This window comes from Salvelinus namaycush, chromosome 1, assembly GCF_016432855.1.
Source record: "Salvelinus namaycush isolate Seneca chromosome 1, SaNama_1.0, whole genome shotgun sequence".
Classification (NCBI taxonomy): Eukaryota; Metazoa; Chordata; class Actinopteri; order Salmoniformes; family Salmonidae; genus Salvelinus; species Salvelinus namaycush.
The window spans coordinates 73,179,357-73,205,884 of record NC_052307.1 but is presented as its reverse complement, the minus strand read 5'-3'; the positions used below and the strand labels follow the sequence as shown (position 1 = coordinate 73,205,884).

Here is a 26,528-nt window from a genome sequence, read left to right as displayed (position 1 = left end):
CACACACAGGGATGCACACGCATGCGTACACACACACACACACACACACAGGGATGCACACACAGGGATGCACACGCATGCGTACACACACACACACACACACACACACACACACACACACACACACACACACACACACACACACACACACACACACACACACACACACACACACACACACACACACACACACTGGAATGTTTACTCCGCTAATCTGATCTCCAGAAACATTCTGTTACTACCTTTCTTAAGTCCTTATAATGTCTGAGGAAATTGAGAAAATGATGTTTCAGAGCATGTTTCCACACAGACGGGTGGAGGAGAGAGCAGAACAATCTAGAACAAACTGAATAACGGGACTCTTCCAGTGTTTCCCCAGTTCTCTGGAGTGTGAGTGGGATGTGAGTGTTGGAAGTGTCAAGTTTAAAGTCAATGTTGATGGTCCTGGGGTATGAGGGTTGCATCCATTCTCTGATTCTTCAACCACTAAAAGGCCTTTCCTTTTCCTCTCTGGCCTCTATCTAGGCACGGTGACTAAATCAACAGTGACGCTACCGCCCCCTACTGACCAGGACCTGGTAGTGCAGGTGAAAAACCGTGCAGGTAAGCAGTCACGCGCACTTAACAGGTTAACACGTGTACGTAAACACGCTCAGGCATGCACACGCATCCACAAACTCACACGTGCACAAATACACACACACACATACACTCTACAATACAGTATCTGCTAGAGGGGATAGCTGGGCCTGCTACAGCTAGAGGGGATAACTGGGCCTGCTACAGCTAGAGGGGATAACTGGGCCTGCTACAGCTAGAGGGGATAACTGGGCCTGCTACAGCTAGAGGGGATAACTGGGCCTGCTACAGCTAGAGGGGATAACTGGGCCTGCTACAGCCAGAGGGGATAACTGGGCCTGCTACAGCCAGAGGGGATAACTGGGCCTGCTACAGCCAGAGGGGATAACTGGGCCTGCTACAGCTAGAGGGGATAACTGGGCCTGCTACAGCCAGAGGGGATAACTGGGCCTGCTACAGCCAGAGGGGATAACTGGGCCTGCTACAGCCAGAGGGGATAACTGGGCCTGCTACAGCTAGAGGGGATAACTGGGCCTGCTACAGCTAGAGGGGATAACTGGGCCTGCTACAGCCAGAGGGGATTACTGGGCCTGCTACAGCCAGAGGGGATAACTGGGCCTGCTACAGCTAGAGGGGATAACTGGGCCTGCTACAGCTAGAGGGGATAACTGGGCCTGCTACAGCCAGAGGGGATAACTGGGCCTGCTACAGCCAGAGGGGATAACTGGGCCTGCTACAGCTAGAGGGGATAACTGGGCCTGCTACAGCTAGAGGGGATAACTGGGCCTGCTACAGCTAGAGGGGATAACTGGGCCTGCTACAGCTAGAGGGGATAACTGGGCCTGCTACAGCTAGAGGGGATAACTGGGCCTGCTACAGCCAGAGGGGATAACTGAGGCCTGCTACAGCTAGAGGGGATAACTGGGCCTGCTACAGCCAGAGGGGATAACTGGGCCTGCTACAGCTAGAGGGGATAACTGGGCCTGCTACAGCTAGAGGGGATAACTGAGGCCTGCTACAGCTAGAGGGGATAACTGGGCCTGCTACAGCTAGAGGGGATAACTGGGCCTGCTACAGCAGTGTTTCCCAAACAGACAAAATATGGCATCACTGGTAAACGCTATGCAGGAAATAAAAAGGTGACTATTATAACTGGTCACTCTAGTCCTTCTAGGCTGATGGCTAAAGGCTGTGGCTAAAGGCTGTGTTTAAAGACATTGGTATGCACATCATGGTGGACCAGAAGAAAATTGAAAGCTTTTAAGACTGGAGGCCTGGTCACAGCACATATTCAATGGGGACATTATGTATCAAGCGTCTCAGAGTAGGAGTGCTGACTTAGGATCAGTTTTTCCTTTTAGATCACAATGAATAAAAATACATGGATAGAGGGATCTGATCCTAGATCAGTACTCCCAGTTCTGGCTATCCTCCATTGTAGCCCAGAGTCCAACCAACAGGTTTGTGGAACCTGAGGGACCAAAACAAACACAACCTGGAACCGGTCTTCCTACAAAACACACTGTTTAGAGAACAGAAAACGGGCCAAGTTCCACACACACACACATACTTTCCTTAAATGTTTAATTTAACACCTTATTAACATGGCGTGAATCAATAAAACACTGTTAATATTATCCTCCATACTGAACCTTTAACAGCTGGTAGCAAAACATACTGCTACCATTCCAACGCCATGTACTGTCAATATTACGACTGACTGGGGCAGCACACCTGTATGCTGTCACACTGGTGTTAATAGTCAGTCAGTGTGTGTCGGTTGCACGAGCACGGCGTGTGCATGTGTGTGTGTGTGCGTATGTGTGACTGTGTGTGTGTGACTGTGTGTTAACAACCAGAGCATTGAGTGAAGTGTCAGTGGTGTGTGTAGAGTCATTCCAGTCCAGACACATGCAGAGAGTACGACAGATGTTAAAAGCAGCCAGGAGGAGTTTCACAGTATTTCTATTGAGGATTTCCTTTGGACATGTCAGACATCTTTCCAACTCATCATCAAGCTTTGATCATTTTAAATCAGCTGTGTAGCGCAAGGGCAAAAAAACTCATTTGGGAAACCCTGGTCTAGAACATTCCGCTGGTCCATTTCTGTCCCAGGACGTGAAACATGTGTCAACAATTTACACACACATTTGTATGTTTATTACTCAGTGTCTATCTCTGTGTGAGTGTGTGTGTGGTCTGTGTAAGTAAACTTGTCCGTGTGTGCGCGTCCACCTACTTGACGTTGGTGTTGGTACAGATGATGTACTCGATCTCATCGGAGTAGGGGTTCTGGAAGGTGAAGGAGCTGGTGCGGATTAACATCCACTCTCTGTTCTTCATACGAAACCTGTACATCACAGACAACACCTGGCCTTTCAACTTTACCACCTGGAGAGGGAGGGAGGGAGGTAGGAGGGAGGGAAGGAGGTAGGGAAGGAGGGAGGGAGGACAAAGGTTAGATAAGACACATCACAGACAATCTGACCACCTAGAATGGAGGGAAGGGGAACCTTGCGTGTGTGTTTGGGGGGGGGGGGGTCAACACATATTGCAGAGAGAAACAGAGAAGAGAGAGAAATGTTCCTCCATCTTACAAAGAAGAAAAAGGAGTCATTTGAGGCAGGAAGTAGTTGGGAGTACTCAACAAAAAAGGCTGATTAATTTCTTATTTGGTCAGCTTTAATCCATCACTGTCAAGCTGACGTCTTCCTGGAGAGTTTCTTCATCTTGGGTGTGGAGCGTGGAAATCAGGTGAACTTCAGAAGACTTTCGGTTTTCGGTTCCACCCAGTCTAATCTCTCCACCCATACCTCTCCTACCATACCATTCTGAACAAACACTCGGAAACACACACACACACACACACCTACCTCTCTCTCTCTCTCTGAATATTCCCTCCATAAGCATACCAGTGAACCTCAGCTGTCAATCTGGCTAATGGATGTGCTGCTTTGCATCTAAATGCAAAATGGCTTTCAGTTAGGGGATCTGAAATGGCCATTCGTAATGAAAGCTCTGTGGATAATCTCAGAGACATGGAAAAGTGGTTTTCCTTTCACACAGAGGGCACCACCAGCTAAACAACAGCGGGAGAAGGCCAGAAATGTAATCTCATTTTGAGAAAAAGGCACGATTTCCTTATTGACTTGAGCAAATGTGGATTAGCCGCGTTTCGACCGCACCTTTTATTCAGCGCATATCTCATTGTTTAAACATGGGCTAGGGAGGGAGTGAGCATCCTATTGGTCAGAATGTATGACCTGTGACCTCAGTAACAGGAAGAGATAGTGGAGCAGTCCGTCGTTCTTGGCAGCAAATCTCAAATGGCATACTATTCCCTATGTACTGCACCACTGCTGTCCTGAGCCTGGGGCTAAGTAGTGCACTATGTGTATGGAACTGAGCATGATTTGAGATTCACCTACAGAGACACTGGAAGATGTGTGTCCGTGCTTGTTTGTATCTCTGTTTTTGTGCGTGTGTGTGTTTGTGTCTTCTAGGTCATGATTACCTGTATGAGAGATTATCCCAGGAAGTGAAAGGCCAGGGCAGGATGGGGCTACAGCCCAGAGCGTGCGCCCCAAATGACACTATATTCCCTACATAATGCACTACTTCAGACCAGAGCACGTAGTGCACTATAAAGGGAATAGGGTGCCATCTGGGACACAGCTGGTAAGACGGACCACCAATTATCCCAATACTTCTACTCTACTGTCAGCGACTAAGGCCGGGCTGATAGTGGTAACTACACAGAGAGACAGGAGGTAGAGAGGAGCTGAGGGGAAGGGAGAGAAAGAGAGCAGGAGAGAGAGAGGAGCTGAGGGGAAGGGAGAGAAAGAGAGCAGGAGAGAGAGAGGAGCTGAGGGGAAGGGAGAGAAAGAGAGCAGGAGAGAGAGAGGAGCTGAGGGGAAGGGAGAGAAAGAGAGCAGGAGAGAGAGAGGAGCTGAGGGGAAGGGAGAGAAAGAGAGCAGGAGAGAGAGAGGAGCTGAGGGGAAGGGAGAGAAAGAGAGCAGGAGAGAGAGAGGAGCTGAGGGGAAGGGAGAGAAAGAGAGCAGGAGAGAGAGAGGAGCTGAGGGGAAGGGAGAGAAAGAGAGCAGGAGAGAGAGAGGAGCTGAGGGGAAGGGAGAGAAAGAGAGCAGGAGAGAGAGAGGAGCTGAGGGGAAGGGAGAGAAAGAGAGCAGGAGAGAGAGAGGAGCTGAGGGGAAGGGAGAGAAAGAGAGCAGGAGAGAGAGAGGAGCTGAGGGGAAGGGAGAGAAAGAGAGCAGGAGAGAGAGGAGCTGGGGGGAAGGGAGAGAAAGAGAGAAGGAGAGAGAGAGGAGCTGAGGGGAAGGGAGAGAAAGAGAGCAGGAGAGAGAGGAGCTGGGGGGAAGGGAGAGAAAGAGAGAAGGAGAGAGAGAGGAGCTGAGGGGAAGGGAGAGAAAGAGAGACAGGAGGTAGAGAGGAGCTGAGGGGAAGGGAGAGAGAGGGAGCAAGAGAGAGATGCGCTGAGGGGAAGGGAGAGAAAGAGAGACAGGAGGTAGAGAGGAGCTGAGGGGAAGGGAGAGAGAGAGGGAGCAAGAGAGAGAGAGGAGCTGAGGGGAAGGGAGAGAGAGAGGGAGCAAGAGAGAGAGAGGAGCTGAGGGGAAGGGAGAGAAAGAGAGCAGGAGAGAGAGAGGAGCTGAGGGGAAGGGAGAGAGAGAGGGAGCAAGAGAGAGAGAGGAGCTGAGGGGAAGGGAGAGAGAGAGGGAGCAAGAGAGAGATGGTGTGCAAGAGAACGAAGAGCATTTGAGTGAAAAATACTTACAACCCTCATCTCTATCTCTCAATCTTTCATTACCTGAGCTGGAGTGGTTCCTACACGCTACGTGTGTGTGTGTGTCATTACCTGCCTCTGAGGATTTTAAATGAATTAACGGTCAGTAGGCTGGTAAAACAAAAATGGTTTTCTGCCAAGAAAAACTGCTGTACAAAAGTCAATCGCATACAAACCAATCAAAGCTGACACTCACTAACAGCTGAGAGCCAAAGCTATTGAACTGTCAATACCTGAACAAAAAGGTACCAGCGTCTCTCTCTCTACCTGTCCGTCTGTCCCTCCACCTGTCCCTTTACCTGTCCGTCTGTCTCGCTACCTGCCTGTGTCTCTCTCACTACCTGCCTGTATCTGTCTGTCTGTCTCTACCGCTACCTGCCTGTGTCTGTCTGTCTCTCCCGCTACCCGCCTGTGTATGTCTGTCGGTCTCTTGCTCTACCTGCATGTGTCTGTCTGTCTGCTGCGCTACCTGCATGTGTCTGTCTGTCTGCTGCGCTACCTGCCTGTGTCTGTCTGTCTCTCGTGCTACCTGCCTGTGTCTGTCCGTCTCTCGTGCTACCTGCCTGTGTCTGTCCGTCTCTCGTGCTACCTGCCTGTGTCTGTCCGTCTCTCGTGCTACCTGCCTGTGTCTGTCCGTCTCTCGTGCTACCTGCCTGTGTCTGTCCGTCTCTCGTGCTACCTGCCTGTGTCTGTCCGTCTCTCGTGCTACCTGCCTGTGTCTGTCCGTCTCTCTCGCGCTACCTGTGTCTGTCCGTCTCTCTCGCGCTACCTGTGTCTGTCCGTCTCTCGCGCTACCTGTGTCTGTCTGTCTGTCTGGCGCTACCTGTGTCTGTCCGTCTCTCTCGCGCTACCTGTGTCTGTCCGTCTCTCTCGCGCTACCTGTGTCTGTCTGTCTGTCTGGCACTACCTGTGTGTCGGTCTGTCTGGCGCTACCTGTGTGTCGGTCTGTCTGGCGCTACCTGTGTGTCGGTCTGTCTGGCGCTACCTGTGTGTCGGTCTGTCTGGCGCTACCTGTGTGTCGGTCTGTCTGGCGCTACCTGTGTGTCTGTCTGTCTGGCGCTACCTGTGTGTCTGTCTGTCTGGCGCTACCTGTCTGGCGCTACCTGTGTGTCTGTCTGTCTGGCGCTACCTGTCTGGCGCTACCTGTGTGTCTGTCTGTCTGGCGCTACCTGTGTCTGTCTGTCTGGCAGTACCTGTCTGTCTCTATGTCTGTCTGTGGTGCTGAGGCAGTATGTGTGTGTGTGTGTGCTGACAGGGCTTGTCAGTTAGCTCTGGGTGATAGAGCTGAGGTGTCTGTGCTGCTCATATCAGGAGATATCTGGGCCAGACAGGTGGATGTGAGCTCTCTGCCAGATGCTAGAGAATCTGTGTGGCGTGTCTTAGACATTGTGTGTGTGTGTGTGTGTGTGTGTGTGTGTGTGTGTGTGTGTGTGTGTGTGTGTGTGTGTGTGCCTGTCAGAAAGGTAAGTGTGTGTGGGGTTTCTGTTCCCTGGAAGGAAACATGTCAAATAATATTGCCCTAACAAAACATTCCTCAAGGATAGTCTCTCTCTCACACACACGTTGATATTTCACCTTTCACCTCATTGCTGGTGTTCAGTACACGGCGCTCCCCTGGCAGGCACACTGAACCGCAGAGGACACACACCTGGGTGCTCAGATAGAAATATATCATGTAGAACAGATCCGTCAGTCCAGTTTATTAGGATTAGGCAATAGGGTTCGCTCTATTCCTTACATTTCTATCCGCGACGTTGTGAACGTTTCACCCTTCTGAACAGGACCCTGCAGTGTGTTCCCGTCAGCTGCTGACAGAGCACATCTTAAACCATTACAGATTGGCCAATAGTATTAGCCTGTCTGCCAGTCCTTGGCATGGCTCCAGTCTTTAGGCTAGGCAGACGAAGGCACTGGATTTATGACCTTTAATTCCCCAGGTGGGTTATTGAGTGTCTTTTAGAATCTTATTAAGTCCATCGATAGGTAATGGATGAACGATGTTCTCAATGCTAAAGATCTTGATGGTTTGGGGGAAACTCACCCCTGAGAAAGAGCATGTTTCTGCTAGTTTAATTTACAGGTGAGTCTAGGGTTGGAAAATTACAGTAACTTTCCCCAAATTCCCAGGTTTGACCCATGGACCCTGGTCAGAAGTAGTGAACATGGGCCCTGGTCAGAAGTAGTGAACATGGGCCCTGGTCAGAAGTAGTGAACATGGGCCCTGGTCAGAAGTAGTGAACATGGGCCCTGGTCAGAAGTAGTGAACATGGGCCCTGGTCAGAAGTAGTGAACACGGGCTGTCGGTTCTAACGGGTTGTCTGTTCTAACAGGCTGTCTGTTCTAACGGGCTGGGCTGTCTGTTCTAACGGGCTGGGCTGTCTGTTCTAACGGGCTGGGCTGTCTGTTCTAACGGGCTGGGCTGTCTGTTCTAACGGGCTGGGCTGTCTGTTCTAACGGGCTGGGCTGTCTGTTCTAACGGGCTGGGCTGTCTGTTCTAACGGGCTGGGCTGTCTGTTCTAACGGGCTGGGCTGTCTGTTCTAACGGGCTGGGCTGTCTGTTCTAACGGGCTGGGCTGTCTGTTCTAACGGGCTGTCTGTTCTACTCAGTCTAATTCTACCATAATGACGGACGACTGGTGTTTAATTAAAGAGCGCCTCCCGTTTCACCTTGGGGTGACAGGGTCAGGAGAGGACCTGAGTGGAACCACTGGCGTGTGACAGGAAGACAAAGGTTTTACTGCCAGACAGCGTAATTAAACTTCTTTGTTGTAATTCAACCTCGTTGTTCACATTATGATGCTCCATCGCCTTATTTTACTCAGCCACATACTTAGATAACTAGCAAGTTAAACGTAGGGGTCGTGTTAACAAAGAATTCTTCATTTTTCACACAGGAAAAATATATTTACATTTTTGTCATTTAGCAGACGCTCTTATCTATAAATGTTCATACTTTTTTCATACTGGTCCCCCGTGGGAATCGAACCCACAACCCTCGCGTTGCACGCGCCATGTTCTACCAGCTGAGCCACACAGGTGTATGAAACTGGTAAGAAATATCTTGCTGTGTTTTGTAAACGCAGATCTAAAATGCTTCTTACTGTCATTTCTGCTCGGCATCAGACTAACCTTGTCCCTCAGCTGTACTTCTCCACTGGGATGAGAATTCACCAACAGGCATTCAATCAGCAGACAGCGCTCTGACTGATGTGTAGCTGCTGTTCTCCATCATTCTATCAGCAGACAGCGCTCTGACTGATGTGTAGCTGCTGTTCTCCATCATTCTATCAGTAGACAGCACTCTGACTGATGTGGAGCTACTGTTCTCCATCATTCTATCAGTAGACAGCGCTCTGACTGATGTGGAGCTACTGTTCTCCATCATTCTATCAGCAGACAGCGCTCTGACTGATGTGGAGCTACTGTTCTCCATCATTCTATCAGCAGACAGCACTCTGACTGATGTGGAGCTACTGTTCTCCATCATTCTATCAGCAGACAGCGCTCTGACTGATGTGTAGCTACTGTTCTCCATCATTCTATCAGCAGACAGCGCTCTGACTGATGTGGAGCTACTGTTCTCCATCATTCTATCAGCAGACAGCACTCTGACTGATGTGGAGCTACTGTTCTCCATCATTCTATCAGCAGACAGCTCTCTGATGTGGAGCTACTGTTCTCCATCATTCTATCAGCAGACAGCTCTCTGATGTGGAGCTACTGTTCTCCATCATTCTATCAGCAGACAGCTCTCTGATGTGGAGCTACTGTTCTCCATCATTCTATCAGCAGACAGCACTCTGACTGATGTGGAGCTACTGTTCTCCATCATTCTATCAGCAGACAGCTCTCTGATGTGGAGCTACTGTTCTCCATCATTCTATCAGCAGACAGCTCTCTGATGTGGAGCTACTGTTCTCCATCATTCTATCAGCAGACAGCGCTCTGACTGATGTGGAGCTACTGTTCTCCATCATTCTATCAGCAGACAGCGCTCTGACTGATGTGGAGCTACTGTTCTCCATCATTCTATCAGCAGACAGCGCTCTGACTGATGTGGAGCTACTGTTCTCCATCATTCTATCAGTAGACAGCACTCTGACTGATGTGGAGCTACTGTTCTCCATCATTCTATCAGCAGACAGCGCTCTGATGTGGAGCTACTGTTCTCCATCATTCTATCAGCAGACAGCTCTCTGATGTGGAGCTACTGTTCTCCATCATTCTATCAGCAGACAGCGCTCTGACTGATGTGGAGCTACTGTTCTCCATCATTCTATCAGCAGACAGCGCTCTGACTGATGTGGAGCTACTTTTCTCCATCATTCTATCAGCAGACAGCGCTCTGACTGATGTGTAGCTGCTGTTCTCCATCATTCTATCAGTAGACAGCACTCTGACTGATGTGTAGCTACTGTTCTCCATCATTCTATCAGTAGACAGCACTCTGACTGATGTGGAGCTACTGTTCTCCATCATTCTATCAGTAGACAGCACTCTGACTGATGTGGAGCTACTGTTCTCCATCATTCTATCAGCAGACAGCACTCTGACTGATGTGGAGCTACTGTTCTCCATCATTCTATCAGCAGACAGCTCTCTGATGTGGAGCTACTGTTCTCCATCATTCTATCAGCAGACAGCTCTCTGACTGATGTGGAGCTACTGTTCTCCATCATTCTATCAGCAGACAGCGCTCTGACTGATGTGGAGCTACTGTTCTCCATCATTCTATCAGCAGACAGCACTCTGATGTGGAGCTACTGTTCTCCATCATTCTATCAGCAGACAGCACTCAGAATGATGGAGAACAGTAGCTCCACATCAATCAGCAGACAGCTCTCTGACTGATGTGGAGCTACTGTTCTCCATCATTCTATCAGCAGACAGCACTGACTGATGTGGAGCTACTGTTCTCCATCATTCTATCAGCAGACAGCACTCTGACTGATGTGGAGCTACTTTTTAGAGTCTTATTTTCTCTGGTAAAATGCAAGATTAGGAAATGTAGCCGGCTACATTCTTTCTATAATAAACAGAAATATGAAGGCCATTCATAGTTTTAGCTGTTTCATTGTAAGCTCATTTACTTGTGTGGCTGCCAGCCAAATAGTGTTGCGCTTCCGTTGTCAACTGATGAAAATGAAGCTATTTTCTGCCTAAACTATAGTTGCAAGTCCCTGATGTAAGAATATTTTAAGATAATACACAACGCAGAGGACTAAAAGTCAATAGGGAATTAACGATCAATGGTAATAGTTGTTTTTCAGTTCAACATCTGTTTAGAATCTTTGTAGGGGTTTCAGTCCTGGAGTTATAGCTACATGTGGCAAGTTCTCATTGGTCCAAATGGACTATACATTGAGCCTGAAACAGGATACTTGTTATTTGACCATTGGCCCAATTTTACTGCTATGAATTCTAATTGGTCAACCACAGGCTATGGGTTGGGTTATAAATGACATCCTGTCTCTTTGTTCTGTGGAGAATCACTGAGGACAGGGAAGAATGAACATCTACCATTTACTTCCTAGCATAACAACTATATTTGTTCTCTTTGAATAAACCTATTTTTCTCCCCTTGATTTGCTTTGGGGTTGAAGAGTAACATCAACTGCTAACACTGATCACTTGTCTTTCAATATAAAACGCGACCCCAGTCAATACACAGCTGGAATCAGTTGCTCCTGCTTTCTCCCGTTGTGCTATTTACAAACATGTGACTGGCTCAACTGTTCCGGGGAACCACGGTAAGCTTCATAATGTGACAGGTGAAATGAAGAATGCAATCCACTTTATTGCCTAACGTATTGCAAAAGTTGACTGCAGGTATTTACTTAAAAAGTAGCTACAAAAAATAAAATGTATTGAAAAATAGTTTCAATGCTATTGACTGTATTGAAAAACCATCCCGTGGCTACTCCAGTATACGGTATACTGCCCAAGCTTAAATGAGACTTGTTGAAAATCTCCCTACAAATGCACTTCATTCATCATTTCATCATTGGTTGGAGGAGAGAAGCGGCTCAGGAGCCTTCCTTCCCATCGATCATTTTATTCTGTCAGTCCTATTCTCTCCTCTACCCATCCTCTGTCACTCCTATTCTCTCCTCCACCCATCCTCTGTCACTCCTATTCTCTCCACTGTCAGTCCTATTCTCTCCTCTACCCATCCTCTGTCACTCCTATTCTCTCCACTGTCACTCCTATTCTCTCCTCCACCCATCCTCTGTCACTCCTATTCTCTCCTCCACCCATCCTGTCAGTCCTATTCTCTCCTCTACCCATCCTCTGTCACTCCTATTCTCTCCTCTGATCATCATGTCCTTCTGTTATCACCCCATCCTTCTCTTCTACTCCTCTTCCCCCCTCTCCCTCTGGTGGTATAGTACCTGTAGAAAGATCTCTCAAGAGGTCTCTCTGTAGTCCTCTGAGTGACAGAACTCTTCCTCATACCGCTCTCCTCCACCCTCCCTTCGTCCCTCCTCCCTCATCCACCTCTCCTTCTCTCCGTACCTGTTGAAAGCTCTCTCTCAGGTGACTCTGGTCCTCTGGGTGACAGAACTCCAGGATGTCTTTCCCCAGCAGATCCTACACAAGACAATGACACAATAAATACACACAAATGAATACAACTACACACTTCAGGTAAATTTCAAATCATGAAATACAAGTTCAATATATTAATTTTGAAACTTTGTCAAATTCCTTGACAAAAATGTTTTTTCAATGGAGATTCTTTATTGACAATGCCTTTTAGTCCAGCACTAGGCTTCCTCTGCCTGAGTTAGGACAACAGGCCATACAGATCATACATCATTCAGACCCTTGGACTTGAGTCAATGGCCTTTCTCAATTAATCTTTCTTCCATTCCTTGCATCCGATCTCCCCGGCTCTTTCTCATTGCAGAAAAAGGTTTAAGGGGAGGGACCTTGGACCTTCTCCTCCAATACGGTTGAGAAGCAGCTGAGGAGATTGAGGGCAGAGGAATTGAGATCGAGCCATTGATACATCTTTAAATCATTCTTCCTGTCATGGAGTGGTGTGCGGCCCAAGTGGCACCCTATTCATTGGCCTGTTAGTGCACTACTTTTGACCAGGACTCATAGGGTTCTAGTCAAAAGTAGTGCATGATGTAGGGAATAGGGTGCCATTTGGGGGGGAAAAACGGTCTCCTTTAAACAAATCAAATCACATTTTATTGGTCACATACACATGGTTAGCAGATGTTAATGCGAGTGTAGCGAAATGCTTGTAGCGAAATGCAAACATCCTACATACACATAACAGCTGCGCTGTAGACAATCATACACAATTATACATTAACAAGGGAAATCAATCACAAAAAAAACTCCCATCCTGCCAAGTGATCACTTTCTCATCCTAATAATGCGGCTTTACGTCGGGAATCGGCCCACTTTCACTAATCTGTTTCTGTAGTGTGAACGGCGTGGAAAGGAGGGGTGTAATCTGTTTCTGTAGTGTGAACGGTGTGGAAAGGAGGGGTGTAATCTGTTTCTGTAGTGTGAACGGCGTGGAAAGGAGGGGTGTAATCTGTTTCTGTAGTGTGAACGGTGTGGAAAGGAGGGGTGTAATCTGTTTCTGTAGTGTGAACGGTGTGGAAAGGAGGGGTGTAATCTGTTTCTGTAGTGTGAACGGTGTGGAAAGGAGGGGTGGACTGCGAGAGAACGCTATTTCACCAACATTCCCAGACCTTCCTGATATCCCGGCTGGAAATGACCTGGAATCAGGATGGATTAACCAGGAAAATCAGGGAATGTTGAGAAAGTTATTAGAATTTTCCCAACTCTAAATGTTTAATGGATTGATCGATCGGTCAACAGTCTGTCAGGTTTAAAATGTTGGTCTGTATTCTGGTGTAGAATAAATTCAAGCGCTTCGGAAAAACACTGTGTGTACATGCTTTCTTAACACTGTAACTCTATCCTACAGTCTCTACCAACATCTGACCTGTCGAGAGTCAGGCTGGGAAAATGAACAACACTTCAATCTTAAGTTATTGAAGCTTTAAATAACTTACAATAACTTAAGACAGTTGTCTGTATATACACTTGTAAATCATCATCTTTAAGAGCTGCAGTTGGATTGTCATCTAAAAAGGCCTTACTGTAACTTATGTCTGTAAACTCACATGTACGTACTAACACACTTCCAGACAGGGGTCTTACATTACAAGCCATTAAACAGGGGTCATCTCTCTTCATAAGGCAATATTAGGAACCAGGGTTTCTATGGCTGCTGTGAAAATGCATACGTCCCTTCCTCCCTTTCACTGCTGATCTAACATGGTGGGACAGCTGAAAACAAGGAGTACTAGTACAGCCTGTCTCCTTGATCTGATCATCAGCTGGGTCAGAAGATTCTCTACCTCAATAGAGAGCAGCGAATTCATACTAGGAATGGAGTATGACATCCTGGCATTTAAAGTCTACTTATTTTTTATTTTTTTATTATACATACTATAAAACATACTATTGTTGCATACCCCAAAAATATATTTAGTACATATCAGTATGCGCCACACTTGGTGTTTCCCATAGATTATTTTCCAGGCAGTGCATAAAGACCATGAAATCAACATTTCGGGCCTCTTCAATTTCAAATGAAATCTGCTGAACAGAATTCTACAATGGCAGGGGAAACACTGCCCCAAAACACTTTTTGTCATCTTTACATTTAACAGTCTGTGACATGGCATGAAACGAGCTGCTCCATTTCATCAAGGGGGGTAGGAAACATATTAACAGGTTACATCACTACTGACCACAGATGTGTTCCTCTTGATAAAATAACAGAATGCTTTGACGTGACCTCGCAGACCGTTTCAGGTAAACAGGTTATGTTTTGCAACATTATCTCAACATTTGTGATGAGTGGGCATGGAATTAGCAGCTCCAGTTCACCATAGGGGTTCTATTGTGAACTCTGACGAGTGGCATCACAGGCTGTTCCGGTTACGTTTCGCAATTTTTTAAATGTTTTGCATCATCGTGCCCTACTAAACGCGACCCTGATTATGATAAGTAGGGGGAGGAACCAACCTGAGGCTGGTATCCAATCACATTGATGCACCGCGGGTCCACGAAAGTGATGATGCCGTCGGAGTTGTGGCGCGACAGGAACTCCGTGGGAACCGTCAGGCCGTTCATATCCATGGAAACGGGAGAACTGGTCACCTAGGAGATGAGAGGGAACATGTCAGTTAATAAAAACTGATGAAACATTGTTACAAAGGTTTTGACAGACTTGCTGAAACTTTAAACTAATTGCTATTAGTGCATTTTTACTCTTAACCTCTTGACTTTTCATCAGGTGGGAGATGTCTCTTTGGACATGGTCACATAAAACCTCAGGCCTCTTCACCTCCTAAAACATGCTGCCTGAGAATGTGAAGTTCCTCCCTTGCTACTTAAAAGCAGAGGAGAAGGATGGAGGGACCAGAGAGTTAGATATATGTGAGAGAGATTAAAGGATGGAGGGACCAGAGGGTTAGATATATGTGAGAGAGATTAAAGGATGGAGGAACCGGAGAGTTAGATACAGTGGGGAGAACAAGTATTGGATACACTGCCGATTTTGCAGGTTTTCCGACTTACAAAGCATGTAGAGGTCTGTCATTTTTATCATAGGTACACTTCAACTGTGAGAGACGGAATCTAAAACAAAAATCCAGAAAATCACATTGTATGATTTTTAAGTAATTAATTTGCATTTTATTGCATGACATAAGTATTTGATACATCAGAAAAGCAGAACTTACTATTTGGTACAGAAACCTTTGTTTGCAATTACAGAGATCATACGTTTCCTGTAGTTCTTGACCAGGTTTGCACACACTGCAGCAGGGATTTGGCCCACTCCTCCATACAGACCTTCTCCAGATCCTTCAGGTTTCGGGGCTGTCGCTGGGCAATACGGACTTTCAGCTCCCTCCAAAGATTTTCTATTGGGTTCAGGTCTGGAGACTGGCTAGGCCACTCCAGGACCTTGAGATGCTTCTTACGGAGCCACTCCTTAGTTGCCCTGGCTGTGTGTTTCGGGTCGTTGTCATGCTGGAAGACCCAGCCACGACCCATCTTCAATGCTCTTACTGAGGGAAGGAGGTTGTTGGCCAAGATCTCGCGATACATGGCCCCATCCATCCTCCCCTCAATACGGTGCAGTCGTCCTGTCACCTTTACAGAAAAGCATCCCCAAAGAATGATGTTTCCACCTCCATGCTTCACGGTTGGGATGGTGTTCTTGGGGTTGTACTCATCCTTCTTCTTCCTCCAAACACGGCGAGTGGAGTTTAGACCAAAAAGCTCTATTTTTGTCTCATCAGACCACATGACCTTCTCCCATTCCTCCTCTGGATCATCCAGATGGTCATTGGCAAACTTCAGATGGGCCTGGACATGCGCTGGCTTGAGCAGGGGGACCTTGCGTGCGCTGCAGGATTTTAATCCATGACGGCATAGTGTGTTACTAATGGTTTTCTTTGAGACTGTGGTCCCAGCTCTCTTCAGGTCATTGACCAGGTCCTGCCGTGTAGTTCTGGGCTGATCCCTCACCTTCCTCATGATCATTGATGCCCCACGAGGTGAGATCTTGCATGGAGCCCCAGACCGAGGGTGATTGACTGTCATCTTGAACTTCTTCCATTTTCTAATAATTGCGCCAACAGTTGTTGCCTTCTCACCAAGCTGCTTGCCTATTGTCCTGTAGCCCATCCCAGCCTTGTCCAGGTCTACAATTTTATCCCTGATGTCCTTACACAGCTCTCTGGTCTTGGCCATTGTGGAGAGGTTGGAGTCTGTTTGATTGAGTGTGTGGACAGGTGTCTTTTATACAGGTAACGAGTTCAAACAGGTGAAGTTAATACAGGTAATGAGTGGAGAACAGGAGGGCTTCTTAAAGAAAAACTAACAGGTCTGTGAGAGCCGGAATTCTTACTGGTTGGTAGGTGATCAAATACGTATGTCGTGCAATAAAATGCAAATTAATTACTTAAAAATCATACAATGTGATTTTCTGGATTTTTGTTTTAGATTCCGTCTCTCACAGTTGAAGTGTACCTATGATAAAAATTACAGACCTCTACATGCTTTGTAAGTAGGAAAACCTGCAAAATCGGCAGTGTATCAAATACTTGTTCTCCCCACTGTATATGTGAGAGAGATTACAGGATGGAGGGACCGGAGAGTTAGATATATGTGAGAGATTACAGGTGGCACTATGAAGTAGAAGGTAAAAAGCAGGAGGAGGATGGGAGTACCGGGAAGGTTATATTTGAGAGCCTTCAGGGCCCTTATTCATAAAGCGTCTAATAGTGGGAGTGATGATCTAGGATCAGGTTCCCCCTGTCCATTTAATCTAATTCATCAAGATCTAAAAGACTAAACTGATACTAGATCAGCACTCCTACTCTGAGAAGCCGTATGAATATGGGGCACTTTTTCAGGAACACGTGTAATCCAGCTTAAAATGATCCTGTGTTGTGTTCAATTCTGTTCCCCCATTAGCTTCCGTTCACGACACCAAAGGCCTGTTTCTTCCTAATGTCATCAGATCATATAAACATGATATTTGTTGTAGCATGTCATGTGGTCTCATAAAGGCTTCAGTTGTGTCTCAAACGTTTTGTCCAAAAGCAAGGAGACGAAATCTGGATTACAATGTCCTGAAAACTGTCCCAAGTGGTTAAAATCGGCAGCATTTGAGATACAGTAGAAAAGGTTTTATCAAAACTTAACAGAAAATATGAACTGTTTCGACCATTTAGCCAGATACTGTACATGTCTGGTGTGTCTTAAGCACATGTAAGCATTCTTTACGTTTTAAAGCTAATTTCACACAATTCTACACATTTTGCAAGGGGTAGAGAATTGCTAGGCAGTTGTAAAGCTAATGTCCTGCAATTTAACAATTGTTTTCATGTCTTATGTGTGTTTACATGATACCAGGGATGGAAGCCTGACGGAGTAAACCGGGACACAGAGCGCGGTCCGCCAGTTGAGTATGGGGGTATATGGGATACTATGAGGGGACAGTAGTGGTTCAACTCCCTCTAAAACATCAGACAAGTCTGGGAGCTGAGAAGGTTAAGGTAGGAGATAGTAGATGTTGGACACAGGAATAAGGGTTGAACTGGTTGAGCTATGGGGGTGGGGGGGGTGAGTTATGGGAGGATGGGAAGAGGTCTTCAGTGCATGTTCCACCTGTCTGCTCCATTACTGTAATCCTCCTATACTGATGCTCCCTGACAACCCCGTGCTCTCAGCTCACACCTTCTCATGCACAATATGCACCCACCAAACCAGAGCGTGTACACACACACACACACACACACACACACACACACACACACACACACACACACACACACACACACACACACACACACACACACACACACACACACACACACACACACACACAGGATGGTACCTGCAGTCTTCCGATGGCCACAAGGCAGTATTTACTGGTCTGTCCTGCCTCTGTGTCTTCTTCTGGTATGGTCATACCTGACATAGAGAGAAAAGAGAGGAAGATATTATTTATAAGAGAGATATCAAGATGGCAGCTATCTAATAAAGTGCAAATATGTGATTTCAGATGTGAACGTTGTGTTGTTGAGGTGATTTCCAGCATGACACTGTGTAGTCTAGTACCGTACCAGTGTGGTGTATATTTCCAGCATGACACTGTGTAGTCTAGTACCGTACCAGTGTGGTGTATATTTCCAGCATGACACTGTGTAGTCTAGTACCGTACCAGTATGGTGTATATTTCCAGCATGACACTGTGTAGTCTAGTACCGTACCAGTATGGTGTATATTTCCAGCATGACACTGTGTAGTCTAGTACCGTACCAGTGTGGTGTATATTTCCAGCATGACACTGTGTAGTCTAGTACCGTACCAGTGTGGTGTATATTTCCAGCATGACACTGTGTAGTCTAGTACCGTACCAGTGTGGTGTATATTTCCAGCATGACACTGTGTAGTCTAGTACCGTACCAGTGTGGTGTATATTTCCAGCATGACACTGTGTAGTCTAGTACCGTACCAGTGTGGTGTATATTTCCAGCATGACACTGTGTAGTCTAGTACCGTACCAGTATGGTGTATATTTCCAGCATGACACTGTGTAGTCTAGTACCGTACCAGTGTGCTGTACAAGCTGCTTTCTCCAGAACATCTGAGACGCAAACAGATAAATCACACAAACACACACCCATACACAGTCTCTACGAACCTCTGCAAATCATCCGAAACAAATATCCAAAATCTCTTACTGCCAGTATCAATATTCATATACATCACAAAGGGAAGGAGGGAGAGAAGGAGGGAAAGAGAATGAGCAAGAGAGAGTTTAAGTTTTCATTGATTTAAATGTTGATATCAGTTTCCCACAGTAATGAATTCCTTTGTTGTTTCCTTGACAACACAAAAACACCTATTAGTCATAATGAAGACTGTTCACAGGTCTCCCCCCTCTCCTCTCCTCCTCTCCTCCCCTCTCCCCTCCCCCTCCTCCCCTGCCCTCTCCCCTCCAGTAGGGGATCAGTGTGTTTTTCTATCTGTTTGTCTTATTGTCTGTATAATCTTTCAAATGACAAATTAAAAAAAACTAAAAAACAAGAGAATCTGTGTTGAGGACTTTTACTTGCATAGTCAACCAACTACCCAGCCACGTCAATGCAAGAAGTAGCCTGCGGCCCAAATGGCACTATATTCCCTGTATAGTGCACTACTTTTGACCAGAGCCATATGTGAATAAGGTGCCAATTGGGACACACCCGTCTAGATTCAATAATATACACAACTATCATTTTGATGTTCCATCCCAGCCATACCATCCATCCTACTACCTGACCTCCGTCCACTTTAGTCTCCCCAGGGCCTTTGTTGAGAAAGACACTCAGAGAAGGAGAGCTCATCTAGTATTGCCTTTTACATGGACAGGGGGGGACCTGATCCTAGATCAGCACTCCTAATCTGAGACTCTTTCTGAACATGGACCCTGAAGAGCCGACATGAGCTACATTCTACCAGTTCCTGTGCTGTTTTCAGAACCCAGAAGGATGGAGGGTCTAAGTGTGAGACATGAGCTACATTCTACCAGTTCCTGTGCTGTTTTCAGAACCCAGAAGGATGGAGGGTCTAAGTGTGTGACATGAGCTACATTCTACCAGTTCCTGTGCTGTTTTCAGAACCCAGAAGGATGGAGGGTCTAAGTGTGTGACATGAGCTACATTCTACCAGTTCCTGTGCTGTTTTCAGAACCCAGAAGGATGGAGGGTCTAAGTGTGTGACATGAGCTACATTCTACCAGTTCCTGTGCTGTTTTCAGAACCCAGAAGGATGGAGGGTCTAAGTGTGAGACATGAGCTACATTCTACCAGTTCCTGTGCTGTTTTCAGAACCCAGAAGGATGGAGGGTCTAAGTGTGAGACATGAGCTACATTCTACCAGTTCCTGTGCTGTTTTCAGAACCCAGAAGGATGGAGGGTCTAAGTGTGAGACATGAGCTACATTCTACCAGTTCCTGTGCTGTTTTCAGAACCCAGAAGGATGGAGGGTCTAAGTGTGAGACATGAGCTACATTCTACCAGTTCCTGTGCTGTTTTCAGAACCCAGAAGGATGGAGGGTCTAAGTGTGTGACATGAGCTACATTCTACCAGTTCCTGTGCCGTTTTCAGAACCCAGAAGGATGGAGGGTCTAAGTGTGAGACATGAGCTACATTCTACCAGTTCCTGTGCCGTTTTCAGAACCCATAAGGATGGAGGGTCTAAGTGTGAGACATGAGCTACATTCTACCAGTTCCTGTGCTGTTTTCAGAACCCAGAAGGATGGAGGGTCTAAGTGTGAGACATGAGCTACATTCTACCAGTTCCTGTGCTGTTTTCAGAACCCAGAAGGATGGAGGGTCTAAGTGTGTGACATGAGCTACATTCTACCAGTTCCTGTGCTGTTTTCAGAACCCAGAAGGATGGAGGGTCTAAGTGTGTGACATGAGCTACATTCTACCAGTTCCTGTGCTGTTTTCAGAACCCAGAAGGATGGAGGGTCTAAGTGTGAGACATGAGCTACATTCTACCAGTTCCTGTGCTGTTTTCAGAACCCAGAAGGATGGAGGGTCTAAGTGTGAGACATGAGCTACATTCTACCAGTTCCTGTGCTGTTTTCAGAACCCAGAAGGATGGAGGGTCTAAGTGTGAGACATGAGCTACATTCTACCAGTTCCTGTGCTGTTTTCAGAACCCAGAAGGATGGAGGGTCTAAGTGTGAGACATGAGCTACATTCTACCAGTTCCTGTGCTGTTTTCAGAACCCAGAAGGATGGAGGGTCTAAGTGTGTGACATGAGCTACATTCTACCAGTTCCTGTGCCGTTTTCAGAACCCAGAAGGATGGAGGGTCTAAGTGTGAGACATGAGCTACATTCTACCAGTTCCTGTGCCGTTTTCAGAACCCAGAAGGATGGAGGGTCTAAGTGTGAGACATGAGCTACATTCTACCAGTTCCTGTGCTGTTTTCAGAACCCAGAAGGATGGAGGGTCTAAGTGTGAGACATGAGCTACATTCTACCAGTTCCTGTGCTGTTTTCAGAACCCAGAAGGATGGAGGGTCTAAGTGTGAGACATGAGCTACATTCTACCAGTTCCTGTGCTGTTTTCAGAACCCAGAAGGATGGAGGGTCTAAGTGTGTGACATGAGCTACATTCTACCAGTTCCTGTGCCGTTTTCAGAACCCAGAAGGATGGAGGGTCTAAGTGTGAGACATGAGCTACATTCTACCAGTTCCTGTGCCGTTTTCAGAACCCAGAAGGATGGAGGGTCTAAGTGTGTGACATGAGCTACATTCTACCAGTTCCTGTGCCGTTTTCAGAACCCAGAAGGATGGAGGGTCTAAGTGTGAGACATGAGCTACATTCTACCAGTTCCTGTGCCGTTTTCAGAACCCAGAAGGATGGAGGGTCTAAGTGTGAGACATGAGCTACATTCTACCAGTTCCTGTGCTGTTTTCAGAACCCAGAAGGATGGAGGGTCTAAGTGTGAGACATGAGCTACATTCTACCAGTTCCTGTGCTGTTTTCAGAACCCAGAAGGATGGAGGGTCTAAGTGTGTGACATGAGCTACATTCTACCAGTTCCTGTGCCGTTTTCAGAACCCAGAAGGATGGAGGGTCTAAGTGTGAGACATGAGCTACATTCTACCAGTTCCTGTGCCGTTTTCAGAACCCAGAAGGATGGAGGGTCTAAGTGTGTGACATGAGCTACATTCTACCAGTTCCTGTGCTGTTTTCAGAACCCAGAAGGATGGAGGGTCTAAGTGTGTCCGATTTAGTACCCTAAGACTGATAGTGGGCGAGCGATAGACTGACAGTCCAGAACATTACACTGGTCTATTTATGTCCCAGGAAGTTAAACATGTGTCAACGATTTCCACACACATGTGGCGTGTCCGTGTGATCGGGGATTCTGGGAATCATTCAGTACAGCCTCAAAGCAGTTGAAATACATTTCATACTGTGATGCTGAAAGTTGCTCACCCCCCCCATCTAGACACCTGGTTCTGAATCCCAAAACACTCATGGGAATTGCAGACAGAATTCCAGGCCGGGGGGTTGCGTGACTCTGTAAACACTTGAAAGAGTTGGAGTGTGTGTGTCAACGAGTGCATCCGAGGTGATCTCTGACCCCCATCCATCCTGGATGCCACGGCACCTCTGTCAGTGTGTGTGTGTGTGTGTGTGTGTGTGTGTGTGACTAAAGAAACATCCCAGACCTTACGATCACACCATTTCATTGAACCTGAGGGATCTATGGAATAGAATGTTTAAAACATGTATGTGTTTGTGCGTGTGTGAATGTGTGTGTGTGTATGCATTTGTGCATGTGTGTATGGTGTTTGTCCGTGTGTGTTCTGCTACCACCACTGTTGTCAATGTTATGAATGGAAGATCCACACACTGCTAGCATCAACAAATCTATTAGTTGACCTAGTTAGGGAGATAAAAGGTTGTGTATGGTCAGTAGATACCTGCTGGGGGCCATGCTTTGATGTAGCCGGTACAGTGCACCACAGAGTACTGATCCTCTCCCTCCTTCGAGGGTCCCAGACCGTTCCTAGAAACAATCAGATTACACACACATTTAACAACACACACATTTAACAACACACACCAGGGGTTTTAATGGATCAATAATGGGCTTAGGTGGTGGGCGTGGCTGGTGTGCGTGAAAAATGCTTTTTTTTTTAAAAAGCCAATTTCCCGCAATTCTATACATTTTCCCATGAAGCTGAGAGAAATGTTGCAGTTTTAAAGCTAATTTCCTCTGATTCTACATATTCTGCCATGAAGCTAAGAGAGAAATGTTGCAGTTTTAAAGCTAATTTCCTCTGATTCTACATATTCTGCCATGAAGCTGAGAGAAATGTTGCAGTTTTAAAGCTAATTTCCTCTGATTCTACATATTCTGCCATGAAGCTAAGAGAGAAATGTTGCAGTTTTAAAGCTAATTTCCTCTGATTCTACATATTCTGCCATGAAGCTGAGAGAGAAATGTTGCAGTTTTAAAGCTAATTTCCTCTGATTCTACATATTCTGCCATGAAGCTAAGAGAGAAATGTTGCAGTTTTAAAGCTAATTTCCTCTGATTCTACATATTCTGCCATGAAGCCGATAGAGAAATGTTGCTGTTATAAAGCTAATTTCCTCTGATTCTACATATTCTGCCATGAAGCCGATAGAGAAATGTTGCAGTTTTAAAGCTAATTTCCTGATTCTACATATTCTGCCATGAAGCCGATAGAGAAATGTTGCAGTTCTAAAGCTAATTTCCTCTGATTCTACATATTCTGCCATGAAGCTGAGAGAGAAATGTTGCTGTTATAAAGCTAATTTCCTCTGATTCTACATATTCTGCCATGAAGCCGATAGAGAAATGTTGCAGTTTTAAAGCTAATTTCCTGATTCTACATATTCTGCCATGAAGCCGATAGAGAAATGTTGCAGTTCTAAAGCTAATTTCCTCTGATTCTACATATTCTGCCATGAAGCCGATAGAGAAATGTTGCTGTTTTAAAGCTAATTTCCTGATTCTACATATTCTGCCATGAAGCCGATAGAGAAATGTTGCAGTTTTAAAGCTAATTTCCTGATTCTACATATTCTGCCATGAAGCCGATAGAGAAATGTTGCAGTTCTAAAGCTAATTTCCTCTGATTCTACATATTCTGCCATGAAGCTGAGAGAGAAATGTTGCTGTTATAAAGCTAATTTCCTCTGATTCTACATATTCTGCCATGAAGCCGATAGAGAAATGTTGCAGTTTTAAAGCTAATTTCCTGATTCTACATATTCTGCCATGAAGCCGATAGAGAAATGTTGCAGTTCTAAAGCTAATTTCCTCTGATTCTACATATTCTGCCATGAAGCCGATAGAGAAATGTTGCTGTTTTAAAGCTAATTTCCTGATTCTACATATTCTGCCATGAAGCCGATAGAGAAATGTTGCTGTTATAAAGCTAATTTCCTCTGATTCTACATATTCTGCCATGAAGCCGATAGAGAAATGTTGCTGTTTTAAAGCTAATTTCCTGATTCTACATATTCTGCCATGAAGCCGATAGAGAAATGTTGCAGTTTTAAAGCTAATTTCTATGCATTTTGCAATGGCTAATGCTGTGTTCTTTCGCTCAAACACAATAACAAAATCAACACTGCTAAATTCATTGTGGAATTTTCAATTCTCCCTGACTGTCTAGCTTTTATTTTGGTGATTGTTAGTTGTCAAAGATTATATTACAATAAAATATACACTGAGTGTACAAAACATTAGGAACACCAGCTCTTTCCATGACAGACTGACCAGGTGAATCCAGGTGAAAGCTATGATCCCTTATTGATGTCACTTGTTAAATCCACTTCAATCAGTATAGATGAAGGGGAGGAGACAGATTAAAGAAGGAGTTTTAAACCTTGAGACATGGATAGTGTATGTGTGCCATTCAGAGGGTGAATGGGCAAGACAAAACATTTAAGTGCCTTGGAATGGGGTATTGTAGTAGGTGCCAGGCGCACCGGTTTGAGTGTGTCAAGAACTGCAATGCTGCTGGGTTTTTCACACTCAACAGTTTCCTGTGTATCAAGAATGGTCCACCACCCAAAGAACTTCCAGCCAACTTGACAACTGTGGGAAGCATTGGAGTCAACCTGGGCCAGCTTCCCTGTGGAACACTTGACACCATGCCCCGACGAATTGAGGCTGTTCTGGGGGCAAAAGGGGGTGCAACTCAATATTAGGAAGGTGTTCCTAATGTTTTGTACACTTTTTTTATATACAATGTTTGGACCAAAACAATTCTTATGCGGCCACCCAAGGATTTCAATGGCAGAAAAAACCCTACACACATAAAGTTGCACATGTAAACAAGAATGTACACACAAACAAGTTATCTTAGCCAGATGAAGGGAGATGGGGAGAGGTAGAGAGCAGGAGAAGATCTGCTAGCCTGGTTCCTCACTAGGTTTCTGCCTAGGTTCCTGCCTTTCTTCCTAGGTTCCTGCCTTTCTTCCTAGGTTCCTGCCTTTCTTCCTAGGTTCCTGCCTTTCTTCCTAGGTTCCTGCCTTTCTTCCTAGGTTCCTGCCTTTCTTCCTATGTTCCTGCCTTTCTTCCTAGGTTCCTGCCTTTCTTCCTAGGTTCCTGCCTTTCTTCCTAGGTTCCTGCCTTTCTTCCTAGGTTCCTGCCTTTCTTCCTAGATTCCTGCCTTTCTTCCTAGATTCCTGCCTTTCTTCCTAGATTCCTGCCTTTCTTCCTAGGTTCCTGCCTTTCTTCCTAGGTTCCTGCCTTTCTTCCTAGGTTCCTGCCTTTCTTCCTAGGTTCCTGCCTTTCTTCCTAGGTTCCTGCCTTTCTTCCTAGGTTCCTGCCTTTCTTCCTAGATTCCTGCCTTTCTTCCTAGATTCCTGCCTTTCTTCCTAGATTCCTGCCTTTCTAGGGAGTTTTTCCTAGCCACTGTACTTCTACATCTACACTGCTTGCTCTGTGGGGTTTTAGGCTGGGTATCTGTAAAGCACTGTGACAACTGCTCAAATAAAAAGGGCTTTATAAAAATGTTTGATGTTAATTTGACGAGGTTAGTCTCATTTAGAATTTTTCAAGACATGGCCAAAATGGCAGCACACAAAGTTGCAGACACATTTACAACATAAAACACTACAGCAAGATGGTTTTGGAAAGTGTGGTGCAACTTAATTGTCCATCATAGTGTTCAACCTAGCTTTAAACTCATTTAAAAAGGGACCAGCTCCTGTAATTTCAGGACCTGAAGCTTGTTCAAGAGAAAGCTGCAGAGAACTGGAAAGCTTTTTCCTCTAGCTCTGTACGGACCTTAGGCACAATCAACAAATCAGTCATGTGAGCGCAGGCCATAGTTTTCATTTGTCTGCTGGACAATGTAGTTACACAAGTCAAATGGGAGCTGTCGCAATATGGCCTTCTAAATAAAATCATTCCAATGATGTCATCTCTGAAGAGCTAAATGATTGGTGATTTATTTGTAAGGCCATATTGAGACGGGGGAGAAGAACATCTAGTAGAAAAGGTAGGAATAGTGAAGTGAGAGGCGACGTCTGTTTGTCTCACCTGTATCTCTTCCTCATGTTGGACAGTCGGTTAAGAGAGATGTGGTCCAGTGGGGTGCTGCCACATCTGAAGAGAAACACACAGCGTACTATACATCACAGATCAACTAGATTCAGACACGGGACCATCTTTGAGAAACACACAGCGTACTATACATCACAGATCATCAACTAGATTCAGACACGGGACCATCTGAAGAGAAACACACAGCGTACTATACATCACAGATCATCAACTAGATTCAGACACGGGACCATCTTTGAGAAACACACAGCGTACTATACATCACAGATCATCAACTAGATTCAGACACGGGACCATCTTTGAGAAACACACAGCGTACTATACATCACAGATCATCAACTAGATTCAGACACGGGACCATCTTTGAGAAACACACAGCGTACTATACATCACAGATCAACTAGATTCAGACACGGGACCATCTTTGAGAAACACACAGCGTACTATACATCACAGATCATCAACTAG

General features: G+C 45.8%; 1 protein-coding gene across 1 annotated transcript in view; it reads right to left on the bottom strand.

The window, feature by feature from the left end:
- The window catches only part of arnt2 (aryl-hydrocarbon receptor nuclear translocator 2), a 96,937-nt gene that overhangs the window by 26,267 nt on the left and 44,142 nt on the right, over nucleotides 1-26,528 (bottom strand). The window contains exons 8-13 of the mRNA XM_039000062.1: nucleotides 26,037-26,102; nucleotides 22,432-22,517; nucleotides 17,829-17,905; nucleotides 14,441-14,575; nucleotides 11,894-11,968; nucleotides 2,819-2,970 (exon numbers count right to left, since the gene is read on the bottom strand). Coding sequence (XP_038855990.1) covers nucleotides 2,819-2,970; nucleotides 11,894-11,968; nucleotides 14,441-14,575; nucleotides 17,829-17,905; nucleotides 22,432-22,517; nucleotides 26,037-26,102 — 591 coding nt within the window. The remainder of the gene's footprint in view (nucleotides 1-2,818; nucleotides 2,971-11,893; nucleotides 11,969-14,440; nucleotides 14,576-17,828; nucleotides 17,906-22,431; nucleotides 22,518-26,036; nucleotides 26,103-26,528) is intronic.